The sequence below is a fragment of the Lagopus muta genome, chromosome 20 (genome assembly GCF_023343835.1).
Source record: "Lagopus muta isolate bLagMut1 chromosome 20, bLagMut1 primary, whole genome shotgun sequence".
NCBI classification, from domain to species: Eukaryota; Metazoa; Chordata; class Aves; order Galliformes; family Phasianidae; genus Lagopus; species Lagopus muta.
In genome coordinates, this window is record NC_064452.1 from 4,262,082 (window position 1) to 4,279,522 (window position 17,441).

Sequence of the window (17,441 nt, forward strand, 5' to 3'; positions counted from 1 at the left end):
GTTGCTAACTACCCAATTTCCCACGTTCTAACGTATTTTCCCAGGTTCTTCTGCATCTAAATGGCAGACTACAGCTCGAAGATCAGCACATCAAGCTGGGACTCGAAATATCTTTAATCACTGCTCAGAAACCCCAAAGCAGGGATCCCCAGCAACGCAAAAACACACACGAAAGACGAAAGCCGGCAAAAGCAGCGCTTCCCTCGGATCCTCCCCACTCCCATCTGTGGGGCGGAGCCGGAGGTGGGGCCGCTCTGTCGATCTCTCCGCCCGTTCCTCCGCAGCCATGGCCGCCCCGTCGGAGCCCCCCACCGCCGCTACCCCTCCCGCCCCGCCGCCCCCCGCCCGCCGCTGCCTCCCCGCTCTCTCCGTGGAGCCTCTGCTCTTCCTCGCCACGCTGGCTCTCGGTTTGCAGGGCCCGCTGGCCACCCAGTACCTATGGGATCGGCTGGGGGCCGAACGCGGCTACGTGGGCCCCAATGGCAGCAGCCCCGACGGCTGCGGGAACGGCAGCGGAGCCGTCGAGCCGCTGCGGGAGGTGGGGAGCGCTGGGGGAGGGCGGCGGGGAGCTGTTGGGATGGCCGTGCCCGCCCCCCTACCACCGTGCGTTTTTCTTTCAGGAGGTGGAAGCGGCGGTCGCCCATTGGAACCTCTACATCAATCTGGGGGGTTTCTTCGTCGGGCTGTTCTCGGTGACTCTCTTCGGGCCGTGGAGCGACAGCGCGGGCCGGCGGCCGGTGCTGGTACTGCCGGCGGTGGGCATGGCGATGCAAGCGGCCGTATACCTCCTCGTCATGTACCTACGGCTGCACGTCGCCTACCTGCTCCTAGGGCGCGTGGTCAGCGGTCTCCTGGGGGATTACAACCTGATCCTGGCCGGCTGCTTTGCCTCCGTAGCCGATAGCAGCGACCAACGCGCCCGCACCTTCCGCGTGGCCATCCTCGAGGCTTGCCTTGGCGTGGCGGGCATGGTGGCCAGCCTTGGTGGTGGCCAGTGGCGTAAAGCTGAGGGTTACATCAACCCCTTCTGGCTGGTGCTCGCCGCCAGCCTCGCTGCTGCCCTCTATGCCGCTCTGTGTCTGCAGGAAACAGTGAAGCAGCGGAGAGCGGCCAAGCTGTTGACTCTCCAACACTACAAGGCTGTCTACAAGCTGTACACGGCCCCAGAAAACCTGAGCTCCAGGAGGAATCTTGCCTTCTACTCCTTGGCTTTCTTTCTTCTTGTCACTGTCCATTTTGGAACCAAAGACCTCTATGTTTTGTATGAACTTGGCTCCCCGCTCTGCTGGGCCTCAGATCTCATTGGGTTCGGCTCAGCTGCCAGCTACCTGGCGTACCTGAGCAGCCTGGGGGGGCTGCGGCTGCTGCAGCTCTGCCTGGAGGACACCTGGGTGGCAGAGATAGGACTCATCTCCAATATTGCTGGGCTGGTGGTGATTTCTCTTGCTACTACAACACCACTGATGTTTACAGGTGACGCAGAGCTCTTAAGTCCTCGCATCTTGGGGGCATAGCTTGGAAATGCCAATTGATCATAGAATCACGGAGTCATGGGTTATCCCAAGCTGGAAGGGATCCGTATGGATCATTGAGTCCAACTGACCAACACAGCTTAGCATGCATGATAGGGATGGGTTGATGATTCAACTCTGTGGTCTTGGAGATCTTTTCCAACTTTAATCTATGATTCTATGATTTTAATTCAACACGTCTTCGGCTGAGCTTTCCCTAATGTACCATATCTTGCTTACAGGTTATGGGATTATGTTCCTGTCCATGGCAGCTACTCCAGTTATCAGAGCCAAGCTCTCCAAGCTGGTCAGTGAGACGGAGCAGGGTAAGGAGTTGGCCTTAAGTGCACTTAAGCCGTGTCCCAAAGCACTTGTCTTGGTGGGACATTGAAACCAAACTGCTTTGGTAGGTTGGTACTTCCCTAACTTCTTTGGACTCCTGTGCCCATGCATTCACCCTCAAAGCTAGGGTGATGCTCGAAGTTGTCAATATTTATCCATTTAGGCTCGCTGCATTTTCAAGATGAGGACAAAAAGTAGAAAGCAAGATGGAAAACATTGTGTTCACGCTCGGGAACAGGTCATCCACTCATCAGTTTGTTTCAGAGGGTCTGAGAAGCAAGAGTTAAACGGATTATATAACAAGCGGATATTAGTGATTTCCCTGGCTGTGACTTTTCTCTGTAGATCAGTAACAGTGGGAAGAAACTTAGCGTTGTTAGAGGGTTGTATCATTGACCATGGTGAAAGATCATGGATAATCCTGAGGAAGATGTGTTTGCCTTTCGTCCAGGAATTCATGAGAAAAGCTTACACTCGGTGTTACACACTGCATGGAAGTGCTTCTGCAGGCAGGGGGGGGGGAAGTGAGGTGGGATTGACCTGAGGGTGACTTGGCAAAATTGGATTTCTTGCATTATTGAAGGTGGTATACACATGATATTTATGATGCTAAGCCTATAAAATGCAGCCCTCTGCTGCACTTAATGTTTAACAAGCGATAAGATATGCCTGGCAGTAAACAGATTTATATAACCCTTTCTGAAGCATTGGTAATCCAGCTGATAGATAACATCCCTGGTCAGCTCCAGTGGTACCATGCCTGGAAATCTCAGTGTTGGTGTTGCTACATGGCTCTCTCACCATTCACATCTTGTCTCTTTTGCAGGTGCACTCTTTGCCTCTGTTGCCTGCGTGGAAGGGCTTTGCTCACTTGTGGCTACAGGGGTGTTCAACTCCCTCTACCCTTCCACCTTGCACTTCATGAGGGGATTCCCCTTTCTTTTTGGAGCCATCGTTCTCCTTATTCCAGCAGCTATCATGGGGTAACTTACCTCGGATTTCTAAACTGCCATAGAAATCGTGGAGTGTAATATAAGAATGATTATTTAGTCTTAGGATAAGGGCTCAGCAAGGCTTGTTTTGTGTTATGCTTATGGGAAAGGGTTCAGGGCCCCCATCAGCAGAGATGCAGGTTCATTTCACAGAATAATAGACCATATTGAGGTTGGGAAAGACCTCTAAGATCACCAGGTCCAGTCACCAATCCATCACCACCATGCCCACTAACCATGTCTCTAATTTCCACCCCCTTTTCTTCTGTCATAAGTCCTTGCGATAAACCTACAGCATGAGAACTGTGGTGGTCCATGCTCACAGACCTTCCAAGTCTCATTCCACTCTTAGAACAGAATCCAAAATGTGCAGTTGAGTTTGCACATCTTCCTTTATGGAGGAGATGGAGTTCTCATAGGAGTCTCTGTTCAATTGTTTCTCTGCTAATTAAAGTGAAAGTTTTGTCATGATAAGAATTGAATGCCCTGGAAGAGAAAACACATTGAGGTTTGTGGTAGAAGAGCAACAGCTCCTGGCAGGATCATTTTGTTCTGTTCCTTTGAAACTTTAAAGCTGACTTCATTCAGCAAAGTCTCAGTGTGCCTTCATAGCGCTGACTGTTCTTTATTTCTTTCTTTCTTAGGTGGATAGAAATCCAGGACTCCAACCTTCAGTACAGCCACTTCTCAGATGCTTCCTTGTCTCCTGCAGATGGCTGAGTAGCAGCTTAGCAATGAGGAATTGGCCATTCTGGCAGTGTCTGTCCATAGACTGCTGTTTGTTCTTCACTTGCAGAGCAGATCAGTGTCTGAGGGACACCTTGGTTGTCCTCACTGATTTTTAAATGCCCAAAAGTTGGAAGTCATGGCTCTGAGAGCCAGGGAAAAGTTGACGTGCAGATGTGAATGTCTGCTTGCTCATTACAGAGAACCCAAGGGACTACTCAAAAGCCAATCGAGAGTAAAAGCAGTGCAAGACCAGTAGTGGTTGGGTTGGGTTTGTCTGGGTTGAGTTTGGTTGGGTTGGCTGGGTTTGGTTGGTTGGGTTGGATTGGGTTGAGTTGGGTTTGTTTGGGTTGAAATTGGTTGGGTTTAATTGGTCTGCGTTGGGTTGGGTTGAGTTGAATTGGGTTGAGTTTGGTTTGTAAAGTGAGGGTGGGGATGGATAATGAGAGAGAGTTGAATTCTGGCTTAATTGGTATTCTGAGTAGCACAGTGTGCAGCAGCTGAGCTGTTGGTGTGGATGAGGCCCAGACCAGAGCTTGCAGGGTGAGACAGCCTGACCGTGTTCTGCTTTAAGAACATCTGTGCTCCAAATCAATGTGTTGTGATTAAAAGTCATAGGAATGTTGCAGGCCAGTAGTTTTCCATGGGAGTGCTATTGCTGTCCTTGTTCACTGAGACAGCTTTAGCTTCACAATGGAGGTCTAAGGAGAAAATGTGCTAGAAGTGCTTGTTGCTATGAGTGCCAACGGTCTGTCTGCAGCTCACAGCAGCTCAGGTTGGATATTAGGAAATATTTATTCTCTGCAAGAGTGGTGATGCAGTGGCACAGCTGCCCAGGGAGGTGGTTTGGGTGCCGTGGAGATGTGGCACTGAGGAATGGGTCAATGTGGAAGGATGGGTTGGGGATCTGAGAGCACTTTTCCAACCTGAATGGTCCTGTGATTCTGTGATTGTGAAATCAAATGGCAGAGCCAGAAGCAGTCCTTCCTCATCAGTCCGTGGTGTGTTGGGTTGAGCTGCTAAGGGAACAGTATAAATGCCTTTGGAAGTAAAAATTCTTTTGTGTAAGGGGCACCCATGATTTTTTGCCAGTGACTTCATGTCTGCTCTTCTCAGGACACGTTGATGGCAACAAGCAAACCTCCGCATTCGTGGTATTTGTAATTGTTCTTTTCAAAACATTAACTATATTGCTTCAATCCTATTTTCTTTACGCTGCCATAAACCATCGGTTCTGTGTACACTGCATTGAACACAGAGTTCTGATGTCTGCAATAATGTGCAATTGCTTAGTGGTCAGATTACTTTCAGAGTGAATAAAACCCCCATTTTCTTTTATGGCTCTTCAAAAGATTGCTCTCCTCTTGCAGCTGTTGATGAGATTCGCCCTTCCTTACTCCATCTTTAGCCGTGTGTGCGAAATGCTTATGCATCACTTTGTTCCCTGTTCATTAAGAGTGGGTGGTAAAGGTAGAATCAAGGAGTGAGGAAGGGGAGAAGTAGGGAACTTTGTGTTACACTGCTCGGTCCGTGTGGCTGTGCCAGTGGATGTAGGTTGGAGTGATGTGGCTTGATTCGTGGGCCAAGCCTTGGATTTAGCTGCCTGCAGGAGCAGGGCATGCTGTCAGGGTTGCACGTGGCTGAACCTGTGGAGTCCATGAGCCTGTAGGTCTACCGACAGATTCCACGGCATCCAACAGTAACAGCTAAATGTTGTGCAGTGAAGTGAAACTGGTGTGCTGGCTCAGCTCTGCTTTTGTGTCAGCGTGCCTGCAGCAGAGAAATTCAATAGGAACTGTTATGGTCTATTTAGAAAATTGAAGTTCTTCTAGGCTCCCCTCCAAGAACTGCAAGCAAAGACATGATCTACCTGCAACCAGCAGGTAGAGTCCCTGTGATGCAGTGAGCTCCATCAGCCCATGCAAAGACAGACCAAAATGTGTGTCCCTGCAGAGAATTGTGCTTGGAGAGCGTGCATCACACCCCAGCAGAGGATGAGAGACTGAGACAGTAAGAGAGGAAATGTTTTCTCTGCAGGGGGAAAAGCATGTGGCACAGAGGTTGAGATTTAGAATGTAAACCATATTTATTTGTAGAACAACTTTTTGATATGGCAAGGGAGAGGGATAACGAACAGAATGCGTTTATCTCCTTGGAGTGCCTGCCAAGACTGGGAGTGACTGAGGACAGGATGTTCTGTCAAAAGCAGAGTGAGTTCATGAGGGTGAAGATAATCACAGCAGGGAAATGGGAAGAGGTCGGGTGGGATCTCATGTGGCTGAGACACCCGTGTCCAGGGGGCAGGTAAAACTTGTGTGCACTGAGTGGTGCATGGGGAGGAGGAGTGCTAGAGAGCTCCTGGGAAACGATACAAAATCATGTTGTGTGTTATTATAGGAAGGAGAATGCAGTGTTTGAGGTCCTTTAATGGCTGTGGAGGCCTTGACCTTCAGTAAGTTAGTCAGGATTTTTCCCTGAAGCAGTTCACATGTTGCTTGTATGCTTTGGCAGATTCACCTTTGGGCTCACGCGTTGGTTTCCTCAGCACTGTGTCTGATGTGTGCTGGGCAGATACAGCTATTAACCTTTCACTGGGGAGCAAAGATGCCATTAACTGTGAGCTGATAAGAGCAATGTATAAAGCTCTGATTAAGCATCAGAATTTACTTTTCATGAAACCTTCATGGATCTAAGCCAGGAGGTAATGTGGGTTCCTGCTAGTTAGGGCATGTAGTGAGGCTTCAGGGAAAGCAGGGGGGAGGAGTGATGATGGAGTGACACAGCTGCACAGGGAGGTGGGGGAGTCCTCATCCCTGGAGGTGTTCCAGAACCATGGGGATGTGGCACTGAGGGAGGTGGTCAGTGGGTGAGGTGGGTTGGGTTTGGACTTGAGGATCTGAGAGCTCTTTTCCAACCTGAATGTTCTAGACATGTGCCACGGAGCACCAACCACAGAATAAAATACAGCCGGTGCATCGTATCTCCACGGTACAGCATTTAGCATCTTCCATATCTGCATGGATTTACTTCCAGAGTCCCAGTTCAGCCTCCCGTGCTGTGTGTATAAATGCACCTGATAGGGTGGTAATGCTGAGGTTTCAGACGGAGGGGAGGGTATGGTTTTAAAAGCACTTTTTGCAAAAGCCCTTTGGAAACTTCTCGTGATCTAAAGCCAAACTTCAGCCGGCAGAGCTAAGAGCACAAAGTGGTTTTGCAGCATCAGGAGGGAAAGGCCTCAAAGAGGGGAAGAGCTCTTGTAATAAAGGGATATCCCCAGGGAAGGGAAAGTTCCTGCCCAGTGGTTTAGAAGCCTTGCATGTGTTATCTTCCCCAAACACAGGGACTTGATGAGGGCTTAACTTTATTTGCCCATTCCTGCCTTTACCTTAGGAGCACAATGATGAGCTGTTTTCTCTGCACTGGTCTCTCCCTCCTGTGTCCTCTTGCATTGTACCCCACCAGTCCCCCTGCTTTGCATCCTCAGGAGGTGCCGCCACTCTGGATGAGGATTTGGGTGGCAGCCTGTCCTCCCCAGGGCTGCTACACCCCAGTTCTGCCCCCGGCCTCATCTCAAGCCAGGAGGTGGGTCAGGTCCTGCGGGAGGGAGGGCAAGGAGCGCTACTGGGATGGGGAAAACCTACGGGAGAAATTGGGCCCCATATCAAAAGGGGTCACCTGCGTGTCTCTGGAGGGGATGTGGCCTCTGTCCTGGCTCTAGGTCGGCATGATGGGAGGGGAACAGTCCAAGCCATTGTCTGACCCTGCTGAGGAGTCCCGGGAGGAGCGGCCCTGCAGGAAGCGGATGATTTTGTCGATGGTGGCTTCCTGGTACTCGTGGGACCACCTGTGTTGGGGAGAAAAACAGGAGCCGAGTTTTCCATTGAGATGCCACGAGGCGGCTCGGTGCAGCGCCTCTTTTCTCCATAGGAGATGCATGAGACTTTGGTCCCTCATGCTCTGAAATTCCTGGAGTGACTCAGTTCCCCTTTGGCCTCCGCTACCTCCCTCGTTGCTTTTCCCAGCTGTCTCATGCTCTTTATCACTGTTTATGCAAGTTAAGGAGCTAACAGCGTGGCAGATTCCCCTTACTTACTTGATGCCGTTAAATTTCAGGACAGCCCTCATGTCCTTGGGAAGTGTTTCTGGATCAGGCCACTCAAAATGATCTGTGACGGGGACAATGTTCTTTCCAGAATTCAGGGCTGTCACAATCTCCTGCAGGAACACCCAGGTGCTCAGGGCACGGCCACGTCAACCCATCACCTCCTGCTCCAGCACACACTGTGCTCCCTGTGTCGCATCCCTCACCTTGTGCACCCAGTCCTTGCACTCAGGGTCTGCCATGCACTTATCCAGCGCGTGGGGCGAGAGGACCAGCACGAAGTTGCGGGCGCTCAGGACGCTCTGGGTCAACTTGTCCTCAAACTTCCCTGCCTCTAACTTCTCCACGTCGATGAACACACTGAAGCCATGCAGCTGCAGGTGGACCTTCAGCAGGCTGAGGGTGAGAGGAGAGGACAGCAAGTGGCACAGTGCTGGAGATGCCTGCTGTCAGCCCAGGCTGCCCAGGCTTTGGGCTCCCTGCTATGACCTCCACCAGGACCACATGAAAAAAGGTAAATCAGTGCTAGAAAGGGGAAGATGGAGGCGATGGGACAGGGAATGAGCTCCTTCACCATGCACTGAGCTCAATTCCAGCACCACAGTGTTGTCCGTTGCACGCGGGACTCACCTGGCCAACTGCGACCCTGAGCTCCTGCGGTAGCTGATGAATACATCGGTCCCATCGGATGCCGTTTGCAACGTTACAGGAGAATGAAGCGTTTCTAAGCAGAGCCAACAGCAATGGAAACAATTAAAAAAGTGCCCAACCAACCGCTTGCCCCAACCAACCCTCGATGCTCCCGCACCCCTTGCAGCAGAGAGGATGCGGACGCGGTGGAAGCCGGTGCTGATGTGGCAGTCCTCCTGCAGCTGCTGCTCCGTCACGCGGTGCAGGAGGTTGCGGTTGACGCCGCAGGTCAGCAGGTTGTAGGTGTACTGGCGGAACGGGGGGTCAATGCTACCCAACCAGTCGGCCAAGTTGCTGCGGTCGCAGGTGGAGTAGTTGGCGAAAGTTTTCAGTTCTGTCAGCTCCCTGAAAAACCTGGCAGGGCAGTGAATGGAAGCATGGAGTGGGGATGGGGTGCTGCTGGTCCAGGCAGGGCCTGGAGGTGTTTGATTCCGTGTCTTTAGGAGAGAGCATACCGACACGTCATGGTGTAGAAGGAAAAATGTAAATGGAGGCAAACAGCCGTGTGGCTGCAGATCCTCAGGATGCAGAGGAGCTCAGCTAAGGGAGGAGGGCTCAGGTAAGTCTGTGTCCTTCTGGGTAACCTGCAGGACCCCTCTGTGGTTTCTATGCCATAAGTGGGAGCACTCCTACCTCTTTCGGGTGATGCTGGAGCCCATCCCCAGGTCCTCCTGCAGCTCCTCCTCTGTCAGCCTCAGGAGAATGTCCCCATCCACCTGGTGCTCCTGCCAAGTGAAATCCAGGCTGGAAAGATCCTACCAAGGAAATACAGCTCCTGCCCACAGGTGTCCCTGCCCGGCACACAGCCTTACCAAGAAGTTTGGACAGAACTTGGTGAATCCAATCTGCTGCAACCACGTCTGCACCTCGCAGGGCTTCCAGTTGGGAACAGTGGGCAGGATGCGTCGGGGCACCTCCTCCCCTATCAGACGCAGCACCTTTTTGGCCAGGGAGGAGGTGGTGCTGCTGGTGGAGTAACAAACCACTCTCTTGAGGCTCTGCGTGGCCCCAATCTCACTGAAAACCTGTGGGCACAGTGGGAAGAGGCATCACTTGGCTTCCCCTCCTCCTGCCCACAACCTGGGGCTGGGGCACTTAGTGAGCTCAAGGGGCACAGAGAACACGGTTGTGGCATCGCTGCCCTTTTGCACGTCCTTCCCTCCAGCCAACCTACCTTTTACCTCTCCTTCCAACCTACCCTTTACCTTTGTTTTCTTCTGTCTGGCCTTGATGGCAGCCTCGGTGCACAGGTAGAAGGCGGCGATGCACTGCGCCTCCAGCCGTGAGCTGTCTAGCAAGGGGACCAAGCGCTGCAGGTCCTCAGCTGTCCTGCCCTGGCTGTTGTCACTGCTCCCCAGCATATCACAGGCAAACTGCTCTGGATCCAGCGAGGCAATAAATGGCTCCACCAGAGCCAACGTCCCCGAGCGCTCCACCTCCTTCTCGATTTCCTTGTTGGTGGCCAGCACGGCGATGGCCAGGCAGGCGTGCAGGCGGATGAATTCATCATCTCTTGAGAACACCAATGGGAAAAGCCACTCGGCCGCCTTCTTCTTGATCATCAGGCGCTGGTTGCCCTGCCCACCATACATGGCACAGTTGGCCAAGGCCATGGCACAGTGCCGCAGCACCACGGGGTCTGTCCAGCGACACCAGTAGAGGATGGCATCCAGGCCCCCGTCAGAGATGAGCTGGGAGCAGGTCTCCTCAGTGTGCTTGAACATGTGCTCCAGGATGCCAGAGACGCTCTGAGCCAGCTGGGGAACGTCTCGCTCCTTGGCTAGGTTTAGGATCACACCGAGACCGATCCGGGCAATCCGGTCCCTGCAGGGAGAAGACCCCATAAGGACCCCTTGTACCACGGTGGTGTTTGTGCCATGACAGCCAAATGTTGATCCGTGGACCACAGCTGCCAGATGTGCTGCCAGCTGCAGAAATGAAAGAGTTCCAGGTGCAGGGTGAGGGGTGCACAGCCTCGTGTGCTGCGCTCATCTCCTGCTCCAGGTGAGACACACATAACAATCAGCAGCACAGGGTAGGCTAATGGCAGGTTAGGAATATCACAGAATCACAGAATGGCCCAGGTTGGAAGGGACCTCAAGGATCACAAATCTCCAACCCCCCCCCCCCCCCGCCACATGCAAGGCCACCATCATCCCCACTTAATATCAGACCAGGCTGCCCAGGGCCCCATCCAATCTGGCCCTGAACACCTCCAGGGATAGACAGGGCATCCACAGCCTCTCTGGGCAGCTGTTACAGCACCTCACCACTCTCATGGTAAAGAACTTCCTCCTGACATCCAACCTAAATCTTCCCTCCCTCAATTTAAAACCATTTCCCCTTGTCCTGATGCTATCTACCTTTTCAAAGAGTTGACTCCCCTCCTGTTTATAGGCTCCCTTCATCATGCTCCAGGTGAAAACTCATTTGCCTCTAAGCCAGAGCTGGCTGCTCCCTGTGTTGCTACCAAGCTGAGGACCTGGCTGAGCAACTGCTGCCAATGACAGCATGCAGCAATGGGAGCTCTGGCCCTGTGCCACCAGCAGCAGCAACTTTGCAGATCAGCACAGGCAGCAGATCCCATCCTAGCCCTGTCCACATTCAGCACAGTCCCCCACACACTGAGACACGGCCACTCTGCAGCCCTGTGCTCTCTTGGAAGGGGACAGCTGGATGGGGCCATGCCCAAAGGGTGAGGAAGGGGGCAATGTTGGGCACACTGCTGCTGGGTCATGGGCATGAGGTCTAAGCACGAGAAGTTCCAGGCTGGGGGCACAAGCACTTCTGGGAAGGCTGCAGCCATGTGACTGGTGCTGACCTTGGGTTGGATTTGGCAGCCGACGCCATGGAGAGCTCTGGAAACAAAGCCTGCGCCCTGGGCTGGCTGCCAGCCTGGCTGTGGGTGGGTTGGTGACATGGGCCCCACTTATCAATGGGGCCGGGGGCCTCCAACTGTTCCTGGAGCAGCTCTGGCACTCCCCTAGCAGGCAGCTGAGTGCTGCATTCTGACCGTGCCACGGAGGCTCCTGGGATTAATTCACTCTAATGGGCTTTCCCTATTTAGCTCTGCTTCTTTGTGCAGCACACAGCAAAGGCTGGGCTGCGAGTCCTCAATCTGGGAGTGAGATACACTGCACACAGAGCTGGAGAGAGACCCTCAGTTCTGGCTAGGATTTCTCAGCATGTTCCCTAAGCAACGGTTTGGGGCACCAACCCCAACAAGCAGAGCTGCAAGAGTCTGGCAGGGTTTTAGCTAAAGGGTTGAACAGTGATCACAGAATGGGGATCACCCTTTGGTGATGTGAGCGGTGCACTGGGTGGTGCTGGGTGCCACGTGTGCATGCTGATACACGTGCTGGTGCACACCCTCATGCTTCCACCCCATTGGTGATGCTGCTCCAGCACGACCTGACACCTCTCACCTGTCCCGTGGCTCAGCACATTCACCTCCAGCTTCCACAGAGCCATGAGTTGGGTGCTCCCATGGCCACCAACCTACGGCCTGCACTGGTCAGCAGCAGGAAGTCTCTGGGAAATAGCTTCATTCTCCTCCTCCTCCTGCTATGGCTATGGTCAGGGGGCAGCTGTGTCATTCCTCCTTGGAGTGAGATGCCCTGATGCAGACAAACCACCCAGATCTCCCAACGGGCTTCTTAGGGACACCTGGCTGGGATGGCTCATGGAACTTCCCAACTCCATGCCAGCATCCCCTGTGCTGGGCCAACAAGCTGTGAATCCTGCATGCAAGCAAGGGGGAGGAACTGGGAGCACTCAGAAAAAGGGGTATGAGGGGCTCCTGATGGACTCACCTGTTCTCTGCCACCAGGATCTGCTCCAGCAGCTGCCCTGCCTGGCACTTGGTCTCCAGCTCGGCCGTGTAGAGCAGGTTGAGCAGCAGGTCCAGACCTCCCTCCAGGCGGATGGCATCACACAATGCTTTGGCCACATCCCTGCCCAGCGTCGGCATCCCCCAGGCTTCCTCCACCAGCTGGAATATCTCAGCGATGGCTTTCCCCATCTCAGCAGGGCCCGCAGCCTGCTTGGCACAGGCGATGGAGCGCTGCAGGGCGGGCAGGATCCGCTCCAGAGCCGCCCGTATGTCTGAATTCACCCCGGGGGAAACCTCGCGGCGTTCCCTGGAGCCGCCCGCAGCCCAGCATCCCGCCTGGCTCACGCACTCGGGTACCGCCAACCTCTCCGCACCAGACATGGCGAAGAGCCGGCACAGCCGATGGACGGAGACGAGCAGGGTGAGCACCATCGACATCCCTTAGCGCAGCATCCTCAGGGCCCGCCTGCTGGCACCACCCAGGCAGGACTCTTTTTTGGGGACGCAGGGTGGGGACCCGATGGCAGCGCCACGCTCAGCATCCCGGCTCGCCCGCAGCTGATGTCACCCAATCCAAGCGCCGCCTCTGCGAGGAGGGGCTCACACCGCTGCAGCCCCCCCTTATGCCCAGGGCCCTCCTCTTGAACGCAGCCCCTGCCCAGCCCCGCTGTCTCCATGTCCCCCCTCCCCATACGCCCCGGAGGCTTCTATGGTCGTCCCTGCGGAAGGGAGCGCCGTGGTGGCCGTGGCACCGCATTTTGGACGCGGTGCGCATCGTGCGCGGCGCTGAGTAACCGCTGCATGGGAAATTCAGAGCAGCTCTTGGGTGGGCTCGGGATTTGCATGATAAAAGAAGGAGCAAGGCACCCTGGGCCCCTTTTATTTCCTTTTTCCAGGCCAGACATGCTCAGGGCAGAAATGCTTTGGGAGGAGCGGCTTAAATCCTCTGCTCCAAAAACAGCTCAGCCCCAGACTTAAATCCAAGCTGATGTTGTGATGCCACAGAGCCACTTCTAATCTTCCTAGGACCCAGAAGAGACACAGGGACGCAGACATCAGACAGCAGAGGAGGCAACAAGGAGGCACAGAACCAGTAAGCAGTTCCTTGATAAGTCGTTATCAGGGGTCGCGGTGCTGTGATGCAGGGTTTTTTGCTGTGGAGGGGGCAGAGTTCAAGGCCTTCCCTTTGCCTTGTCCTAGAGAGCTTTGTTTTGTTCTGCTTTGCTTCTTGGGAGGGTATCAAGAGATTGGTGGGAGCTGAGAGTGGGGAGGTGGCTGGGAGCCTGGAAGCAATGAGCAGCTCGGTCTGAGCCTATGGGTAATGGGGTTTTGGTGCTGCCCAGCCTCTGCTGCTGCTCTGGGGGTCCCCAGCCCCTCTGTCTACCCCCACTCTTGGCCATGTGGGTATGGGATGAAGGCAGTGCATCACTCGCTTGCACCCAGCGATGGTGCCAACCCCAAGTGGGGGCAGGAGTGGGGTGAGGGGGCTGCAGGAGAAGCCCTGCCCCATATCCTGTTGCTCAACCAGAGCTGGGAATACCTCACTGGGCACCAGACCAGAGGTCTTCCGAGCAAGGGAGGGAGCAGCCAATCCAGGAACTGGCTGTGCCCAGCCTGGCTTGGGGAAAGCCCACAGGGCTGTCTTCTCTCCCCAAATTTTGTCACTCGGAGTGGCACTGTGGCCACCCCAGGATGGGCATTCCCCAGTGGAGCTCTGCCCCAGCAGCACCCCAGCAGTATGAAACATCCAGAGTGGAAGCACCGTCACCTCGTGCACATTTGCTCCTTGCCCCCGATTAAATAACCATCCTGCAGTTATCAGGAGCCGCCAAAAGAGCTGAGTTGACATTAATTAGTAACCGAAAAGCTTGGTCAGAAAGGAAACGAGAGGAGCAAAATACACGGGCTTTTGTTTGCCTAGTGTAGCGAAAGTGCACAACGCTTCACTCTGCCTATGGCTGCTCACCCCAACCCCCTTGGGCAGCGGCCCCATATTCTGCCTGCATCCTTCAGGTCTCCCTTCTTGCTGCCAGGCTTCCTGCAAGGCAGCAATCCCCCAAGCCCTCCGATATGTAAGCACATGCACAGAGCTTTTCCCCAGACACAACGTGGACTAAGAAGGGAGGAGAGCAGGAGGGAGAGCGCTGCCCATCATCCCATGCACTGACCTTGCCCTGTTTGTTTTCTCTGGGGCAGGCTGAGCAAACAGTGGATGCTGGGGCCCCAGCTCCGCGTCCTGCTCAGTCACAGTAGGGCTGCGCTCCCGGCTGCCCACCATGAGGCTGCTGCTGCCTGTCCTGGTGCTGGCCCTGCTTGCCTCAACTCGTGCTGCTGAAGGTAAGCCCCAATCCTGCCCTGCTGACTGCCATGGGGATGGGGTGATGGTATGGATATCTTGGGTAAATCCTTGCTTCTGGGTCACGCAGCTTGTTGCATGGCACAGTGGGGAGAAGTGCCACCCGGGTGCCCACGGAGAGGTTGAGGATGTCATCATGTTTGCCTTCACCCTACTGTGCTCCCTCTGTGCTCTTGCAGACTCCTGTGAAGGTCGCTGTGATGAGGGTTTCAATGCCTTGAAGAAGTGCCAGTGTGACACCCTCTGCAACTACTACCAGAGCTGCTGCACTGACTACTCCACTGTCTGCAAAGCCAAAGGTACCAGCCCTGCTGCCATCCATGTCCCCGGCCACCGGCCTCGGTGGTTCAGGGTTCCCAGCAGTGTCCTGTGTCCATGGGGCAATGGCAGGACTGGGGTTTGGCACTAGAGTGCTGCAGAGCTCAGTACCTTGGGAAGATTCATGTCCAATGTGGGGACGCCTGGGGATCTGTGACCAAGCTGTCCCCTCTGCAGTGATCCAGGGAGATGTCTTTGCCATTACTTCAAAGCCCATAGACTCATTAAGGTTGGAAAGGACCTCTAGGATGGACAGGGCCAACCACCAACACTTCCCCACTATGCCTGCTCATAGACTAATGAAGGTTGGGCAAAATCCCGTGACACATCCCATCACACTCAGTGCCCTGGGAGGACCCATAGCTGGCATGGGGACACCTGGGGCTCTGCGACCAACCTGTCCCCTCCACAGTGACACGAGGAGATGTCTTCGCCTTGCCGGAAGATGAGTATCTCGACTACGACCTCCCCGTTGACACTGGCACAGTAGGGCCCACAGGGACACTAGCACCCACAGAACACCCCACAGAACCACACACGTCCCCATTACCGACACGGGAGATCAACACGGCCACTGAGGAGACACCGGTAGAGACAGAGGTGCCCACGCTCCACCCCACGACCACCACCACCACTACATCTTATGGGACCAGGAACCCGAGCTTGGAGGATGAGCCTGAGGAGCTGTGCAGCAGGAAACCTTTCAATGCCTTCACCGACCTGAAGAATGGCTCCCTTTATGCTTTCCGAGGTACCCACAGCCCTTTTTCTGGCAGCTCAATGTTTCCCTTGCCACCTGGTGCTGGTCACTCAGCTCCCACCCCCCTCTTCTTCTCTCTTCCCAGGGAAATACTTCTATGAGTTGGACAAGTCCAGCGTGCGGCCCGGCTACCCCAAACTCATCAGTGATGTCTGGGGCATTGAGGGCCCCATTGACGCAGCCTTCACACGCATCAACTGCCAGGGCAAGACGTATCTCTTCAAGGTGGGCAGAGCTCTCCTGGTCACAGCATCCACCTCCCCTTTCCCCACCCTGGGACTTTCCACATACACATGGTGGCTTCTGGGTGTCCCTACGTATGGTCATCCCCAGCACAGGTGTATCCACATACCTCTGGATGTCCCCATATCCCCATGGCCATGCCCAGCACACTCACACCCAGTGTCACCTTGCCAACTTGCCTGCTCCTCCCCAGGGCAGCCGGTACTGGCGCTTTGATGACGGAGCCCTGGACCCCGGATACCCACGCGACATCTCCGAGGGCTTTGAGGGTATCCCCAATGACATCGACGCTGCCTTTGCCCTCCCAGCACACAGCTTCCACGGCAATGAGCGAGTCTACTTCTTCAAGGGTAACACAGCCAGCCCTTCTGATCCCCACGGAGGCCATGGGCAGGATGCTGCTCCCCCAGCTGCTGCTCAGCCCCGAGTACCACAGTGATACCCCATATCCTTCCTCTAGGTGAGTACTATTGGTCCTACGACTTCGCCCATCAGCCCACGCAGGCCGAGTGCGACGAGTCCTCTCCCTCCACCGTGTTCAACCACTACGCCTTCATGAACCGTGACAGCTGGGAGGACATTTTCTTTTCCCTCTTTGGTAGTAGGATGGGTAAGTGCTGGGACATCGAGTCCAACCGCCCGTCCCTCCCGACTGTACCCATTCACAGAATCATAGGTAGAATCTTTAATTTCGGAATGGACCTCCAGGGCCATCGAGTCCAATGGTCAACCCCTCCCCGCCGTGCCCCCTCATACAACCATTAAGGTTGGAAAAGACCTCTAAGATCACTGGGTGCAAACACCAACCCATCCCCACCACATCCACTCATAGAGACATTACATTTGGGCAAGATCCCAATGCAGATCCCATCGCACCAGGGACCCTTTGGAGCATCCCTGTGCCTTGGGGCAGGCACTGCGGGATGTCTGTGGGCCAGGTGCCCACATGTTGCTGCTCTCTAACTCATGCTTTCTGGCAGTTGGGGCGAGCAGCCCACGGCTCATCAGCAGGGACTGGCGGGGGGTTCCCAATGGACTGGATGCTGCCATGGCCGGCAGGATCTACGTGTCATCCCGGCAGCCCCGCAGGAGGAATTCCCGTCGCCACCGCAAGAGGTACAGGAACCATCGCACTCTGAATTTGGGTTTCTGGGGCTGGCTGAACAACGATTCCGAATCTACCGACACCGAAAGAGACTGGCTGTCGGGATCGCAGTGTGAGACCCTACAGAGCGTCTACTTCTTTGTAGGCGGTGAGTCTGGAGGAGAGTTGCCCCCTGGCGCTGGGGATGCTTTGGGACAGCGCGGGGCTGGCAGTGAGGTCTGACAGCTCCTTCTGTCCCCCCCCAGACAAGTATTACCGTGTCAACCTGCGCACCAAGCGCGTGGATCTGGTGCAGCCCCGCTACCCGCGCTCCATCGCGCAGTACTGGCTGGACTGCCCGCAGCCCGATGAGGAGAGCACCTGAACAGGCCCCACCACGGCCACCAGCAGCACGGCACCTAGCTAGACCCAAATAAACCACCAGCGCCGTGTCCGTCTGTCTGTCCATCAGGGCGAGGTCTGTG

General features: G+C 54.8%; 3 protein-coding genes across 4 annotated transcripts; 2 read left to right on the plus strand and 1 right to left on the minus strand.

The window, feature by feature from the left end:
* The first annotated feature begins 44 nt into the window (after nt 1–44).
* SLC46A1 (solute carrier family 46 member 1) lies at nt 45–4,916 on the plus strand. The gene is made up of 5 exons (XM_048967195.1): nt 45–538; nt 621–1,473; nt 1,754–1,837; nt 2,680–2,836; nt 3,490–4,916. Exons 1-5 carry the CDS (start codon nt 287–289, stop codon nt 3,563–3,565), a joined length of 1,422 nt encoding a protein of 473 aa, XP_048823152.1. The 5' UTR covers nt 45–286; the 3' UTR covers nt 3,566–4,916.
* A 157-nt stretch (nt 4,917–5,073) lies between these two features.
* On the minus strand, nt 5,074–12,941 carry SARM1 (sterile alpha and TIR motif containing 1). 2 transcript variants are annotated; one of them, XM_048967192.1, is made up of 9 exons: nt 12,176–12,938; nt 9,569–10,187; nt 9,176–9,388; nt 8,997–9,088; nt 8,482–8,717; nt 8,304–8,397; nt 7,880–8,069; nt 7,665–7,786; nt 5,074–7,415 (listed from the first exon to the last, which is right to left on the minus strand). In XM_048967192.1, the coding sequence occupies exons 1-9, from the start codon at nt 12,631–12,633 to the stop codon at nt 7,286–7,288; spliced, it is 2,154 nt and encodes a 717-aa protein (XP_048823149.1). In that variant the 5' UTR covers nt 12,634–12,938; the 3' UTR covers nt 5,074–7,285. The 2 variants fall into 2 exon arrangements, with proteins under 2 accessions (XP_048823149.1, XP_048823148.1); XM_048967191.1 differs by having other exon boundaries at nt 8,304–8,717; nt 12,176–12,941.
* A 185-nt stretch (nt 12,942–13,126) lies between these two features.
* Nucleotides 13,127–17,422, plus strand: VTN (vitronectin). Its single transcript, XM_048967197.1, has 9 exons — nt 13,127–13,288; nt 14,392–14,532; nt 14,731–14,850; nt 15,282–15,620; nt 15,715–15,854; nt 16,066–16,222; nt 16,333–16,482; nt 16,853–17,125; nt 17,223–17,422. Exons 2-9 carry the CDS (start codon nt 14,472–14,474, stop codon nt 17,339–17,341), a joined length of 1,359 nt encoding a protein of 452 aa, XP_048823154.1. The 5' UTR covers nt 13,127–13,288; nt 14,392–14,471; the 3' UTR covers nt 17,342–17,422.
* The last annotated feature ends 19 nt before the right edge of the window (nt 17,423–17,441 follow it).